This window comes from Colossoma macropomum, unplaced genomic scaffold (assembly GCF_904425465.1).
Source record: "Colossoma macropomum unplaced genomic scaffold, Colossoma_macropomum, whole genome shotgun sequence".
Lineage (NCBI taxonomy): Eukaryota > Metazoa > Chordata > Actinopteri > Characiformes > Serrasalmidae > Colossoma > Colossoma macropomum.
In genome coordinates this window covers 15600977-15606025 of record NW_023494802.1, presented here as the reverse complement: position 1 = coordinate 15606025, position 5049 = coordinate 15600977, and the positions used below count along the sequence as shown (strand labels likewise).

At 41.8% G+C, this 5049-nt stretch overlaps 1 protein-coding gene and 1 non-coding gene across 2 annotated transcripts; one reads left to right on the top strand and one right to left on the bottom strand.

Annotated features, from left to right (window-relative positions):
- Window positions 1-310: 310 nt before the first annotated feature.
- ppdpfb (pancreatic progenitor cell differentiation and proliferation factor b) lies at window positions 311-2601 on the bottom strand. The gene is made up of 5 exons (XM_036592204.1): window positions 2374-2601; window positions 1508-1597; window positions 1331-1408; window positions 817-916; window positions 311-702 (listed from the first exon to the last, which is right to left on the bottom strand). The coding sequence occupies exons 2-5, from the start codon at window positions 1560-1562 to the stop codon at window positions 576-578; spliced, it is 360 nt and encodes a 119-aa protein (XP_036448097.1). The 5' UTR covers window positions 1563-1597; window positions 2374-2601; the 3' UTR covers window positions 311-575.
- A 220-nt stretch (window positions 2602-2821) lies between these two features.
- trnae-cuc lies at window positions 2822-2893 on the top strand. The gene has a single exon. It is a non-coding gene; the product is annotated as a tRNA-Glu (tRNA).
- The last annotated feature ends 2156 nt before the right edge of the window (window positions 2894-5049 follow it).

The following is a 5049-nucleotide window of genomic DNA, read 5'->3' as shown; positions in this document are numbered from 1 at the left end:
AGCCTTTCTTTCTGAACAGGCAGACTTAACATTATAGTAATAACACCAAGGAGATCTAACGCCTGCAATACTATGGTGTGCTTGGAACATTAACTAGTGATTGTACTTGCTAAACAGCTTCAGCACTTAAGTCAGGAAATAAATGATATGGCATATGTAAGAATGTACAATGAACATGCCATCTTACCCTTAACGTTACATGTATTCTGCATGCACAAAATTTGAAATGTAAATGCTGTTAAGTTTCATACTTGCTCATCAATCCAGTCAGTACATACTGGCGTCAGCAGAAATATTCACAGGGCAAAGCTTTGGCTGCTTAAGACTTTTATTGTTTCTGTGAACACAGGGTGACAGTGGAGATAAGTAACAAAAACATTTTTAAAAATCAACCACAGTGTTACAGATGTGTAAAAATGTACAAAAAAACCTTCACTTTAAATTTTATTTCAGGTCAAACATATAAAATGGTGGATACAAAAGGAACAAATGCTAAAAGCAGCCTATTCTACAGATGGAAAAATAAAAAAAACAGAGCCATTTCCGTCCCCTAGCGTTGGTCCCCTAAGCTGGACTCAAGAAGGGGGGGAGCTCCCCGCCTCCGACTTCCCAGCATCGCTGCTCTCGCTGGCCTGCCTCTTCATCACCATATCCCGGGCAATGCACATAACCTGCCCGTCACCGACACTCATCACCCCTGACCTGCGTAATACCAAAGAGATGGTGTTAGTCAAGCAAAAACATTCAAATCTTTCAAGAACATTGACTACAGCTCAGCCAGACATCATAGCACAGAAATGCAGCAGAATGACTCACTTCTGCTGTGCCTCTTCAGTCAGGGTGCCCATGCCTGGCTGGTTGTGCTTCCCAAAGAAGAAACTCGACCACCAGTGACCAGAGTCCTGCTTGGGCAGGCCTAAAACATAAGGACAATAGGACAACAGATTCAGTGAGAAGAGTTTCAATAGCAAGCAAATGCCACAACACAAAATCAGGCCTTTGTGACAGCACTGAATCCCAGGATGACCATAAAAATGTACGCAACGTCAGTCAGAGTCCAACAATGTACGATAGAGGTCAAATACCTGCGTAAAACTACCCTAAAAAGGGTAACAAGTGAGCCACTGATTCTGAATCAGTTCCTCAAAGACTGATTACCATGAAATGGAGTCTGTTGCTTAAACAGACACCCATATGTCAACAGAGCTTAGGGCATTGATATGGGTGAAGTATATAGAAACATTCAACTATGTCGCAGTAAAATGTCCTAAATGAGCCTCCAGGTCACCTTCGGATGTGACCGTATGACATCCGCAAGGTAAGTGCTCACCTGGGTGATGTGGAATAACCTCCCCGCTGTACTCTGAACTGCCACATGAGCTGCTACTTGAGGTAGAGCCCAGGCGCCCTGAGGAAACACAGGCAGATTCATGAACATCAGACTATTCAACAGAACTACGAAGATGGTGGCGCTCAGATCTAAACTATGTTCTGCAACGCCTCTTACTTCGGTAGTAGTCATGGGTGGCTACAAGAGAACCGCTGGCTGGGATTGCTGCCATGCTCCAGACGTCTAAACCGGTCCTTAGATGGTAACCTGGTAAGCAGAGGTGAGATGTGGTTAGTTTCAATGAAATGACAAATGATGGATCAGTTATTATTTTTCATTATCGATTATTTGCCGAATATTCGTTACTAAACCCATAGTGAAAACAGATTTAAAGATTCCAACACTTTATATAAAACACAGTATTGTTAGTGTTTAAGTCCTAAACTCAGGGAGTTAAGCTCTTAAAGACAATTTAACGCTCTTGACTCTAAACACTACACCGAAGCATCGAATAGGCAGTGAAATGAATAAGCCCAGCAGCTGTCTGAGTCTCACAGCTGTGCTACTGAGAGTTCACAGTTCCGTTACAAAAACACCAACATGGCTTCTCAAGATGAGTGTTTACATTCCTTCTCAAGATGGAACAAACGGTACAATCTTCCCTCTTTAAATCACACGATAAAGAAGACCAAAGACCCAAGTCCAAAGACCAAAGCAGGGGATTTTTGCTGTACTAAGGAGTTTGCTGAGTCGAATCGGATGCTGTCCTAATGGCGTTTAATACTACAGCCCATGTTAATTTAGCACGTTTGCAAGAACCCCGTTATAATGACAACTTGTAATAAAAAAAATAATAAAAAACACGACAGATTAGGGAAGTGTATTGTGCTACTTTCAAGAAGAAACTAGTTGTTTTTGTACATGGCTAGCGGAATCGCTAACAGCACCCAAACAATGCTTCCTTCACCGGCTGCCACCACCGAGGACGACCGTTGACATCTGCACAAAAAAGACAGGAAGAGCCGTCCGTCGACTGAACTCACCTTCTTTCTCTGCGTGCTGATGTTGTTATAGCACCCTGCGCAACTCAGTCGGAGGCTTTGGGGAGGAAACGCTAGGCGACGGGGCCCATTTGAAAAGATTTGGGTGGCTGAAACCCTCCACGTCCTGTGAAGATACCGCAGTGCTGTCTGAAAAACAACAGCCGAGTGCGGGGCTTTATATGGAGGGGTGACGTCAGTGAGACCCACCGTGTGGCCAAACTGGCTCAAACCAGATGGCTGGTCTGCTTTATCGATGTTTTGTTTTGTTTTGGTTTGGTTTTTTTTGCCGTGTAGTGGGTGGACAGAACGTCCCAAGGTAGAAAATGTGGAAGACCCAGATAGAAAAGTTCATTAAGTAACGACCAAACCGTTATTTTATGTGTATATATGGAGTTTAATGACATTACAGTTAAACTGTACTACACGAGGTGCCCGAACTATATCACCGTCCCTGGTGGTCTAGTGGTTAGGATTCGGCGCTCTCACCGCCGCGGCCCGGGTTCGATTCCCGGTCAGGGAATGAAGTTTTATCGTTAGTTTACAGTTTAGTTCGTATAGAATGAAGCAAGCGATTCGATGATTCGCAAATGGGGGACTTTGTACTATTCCATTCAACACCTCTCGATCCAAGACTCTGTACTGATGGCGATTTTTGCCACTGCTTTTCTATTCTAACCTACTGTAGTAATCACGGATTGGATTTATGCATTGGACCAGCATGCACACTTAAATATTGTGTTTGTTACCACCCTGCTATGCCTCCCCTACCACTCTCCACGCGTGGTGAAGAGCAACACTGATCGAAAAAAAAAAAAAAATCATCACCAAATGAGCACAGCTTACATATAATTAATCAATTAGGTACTATATATGATGCAAGAGGAGTAGTAAGGCTTTAGTACTACTACTGCTACTACTACTACTACTAACAACAACAACAACAACAATAATAATAATAATAATAATAATAATAATAATAATAACTTAAAACATACTTTTTATTAGAATTGGAAAGGTCGCTCTTAAAATGTAAATATATTTGCTCCCAGTAATCCCTACATACTTAAAAAGATGGGTCTGCAAAGGTTGTTTAGTAAAGGCCATGGTTCTATTTAGAACCATGAGTCCTGTATCGAACCATTTCATCTTGCATGGTGAAATGGTTCTTCAGATTGAATTTTATATGGTTCAAAAAAAGAAAATCATCACCAAATGAGCACTATGGAACACATCTTGCATATAATTATAATTAATCGATTAGGTATTATGTATGATGCAAGATCCCTCCGCCCAATGACAGCTGGGATAGGCTCCAGCACCCCACCGCGACCCAGAAGGATAAGCGGTTTAGATGATGTGTGTGTGTGTGTGTGTGTCTGTGTGTGTGATGCAAGAGGAGTAGTAAGGCTTTAATAATAATAATAACTTAAAAACAATACGTTTTATTAGGATTGGAAAGGTCGCTCTTAAAATGTAAATGTATCTGCCCCCAGTAATCCCTACACACTTAAGAAGATGGGTCTGCGAGGGTGGTTTAGTAAAGGACATGGTTCTATTTAGAACCATGAGTCCTATATAAAACCATTTTATCTTGCATGGTGAAATGGTTCTTCAGATTGAATTTTATATGGTTCTAAATAGAACCTTCTTGAAAACTGTTCTATATAGTACCAAAAACATGTGGTCTATTGTTAAGCTTGATATAACAGTAGAAGAACCCTTTTTGGTGTTGAATAGAACCTTTGAGGAATCATGAATGGCCCTGTAATGACACTGAACGGCCTGTAGAAGGCTGTAACCTCATCATACCTGTTGTACATGAATGATTAACCACTCTAACTTTTTGCCAGGATTACTTCTGTATTTGGGGACTAAAATAGTTCAGGTGCTGTATGTTGATAAGGGACAGTTCCGGGAACCGGGTCTAACTTTAAATCAAGGACATCCAGGCGATACGTGCGAGCTTTAGTCAACACAGTTCATCAGTTTGTGATAAAGCAGGCAAGATGGGCAGCATTCTGTGGAAAACGGGAACATAATACCACTGTTTCATGTTTGGACACGGACAAAGGAGAAGAAAGGGAAAAGGGGGAAGCACTCACTCTAGTCCATACCATGTTTTTAACCTAAAGTCCTTGTTGTCCTTATATGGAGTTAAAGTTGCATTTTTCTGCACATCCCAGCCTTAAAAGGCACTAATCATAATACACATACTGTACTTTTAGGTTTGTCTGATATTTTAAGCTACATTTGGTTCAGTGATGACCAGTCAACCTTGCATAAATATTAGAAATGTAATGTAATATTAAAATTTTAGATATTCAGCATAGACCAAGGACTTTTAATTTAAGCCAAGGATAGGCAGTTCCGGTCCTGGAGGGCCTGATTCATGCAGTTCCCTGCACTTCCATTCTCAAGCACACCTGATTTAACCCATCAGCTGACTACCAGGTCTACTGTGGTCTGCTGTGCTAGAGTATGTAAGTCAGCACAAACTGTGCTGGACTCAGGCCCTCAGTTCCCCCACCCCTGATTTAGGCCCTTGCATTCATGTGGCACTTTCTTACGGGCTCTTCAATAACTGTTAGACTGCCATCTAGTGGCAGTTGCATGCACAGACAGCGCTAACCCCAGCAAGTTTCAAGACTAGTCACAAAAGAGAACGGCAGAGTAAAA

Excerpts from the sequence above, each read along its gene's own strand:
- ppdpfb (XM_036592204.1), bottom strand. The coding sequence starts at position 1,562 with ATGGCAGCAATCCCAGCCAGCGGTTCTCTTGTAGCCACCCATGACTAC. Across the intron at positions 1,409-1,507 it reads CACCCATGACTACTACCGAA|GGCGCCTGGGCTCTACCTCA; the intron begins GTAAGAGGCGTT and ends GTGTTTCCTCAG. Across the intron at positions 917-1,330 it reads GGTTATTCCACATCACCCAG|GCCTGCCCAAGCAGGACTCT; the intron begins GTGAGCACTTAC and ends CTTATGTTTTAG.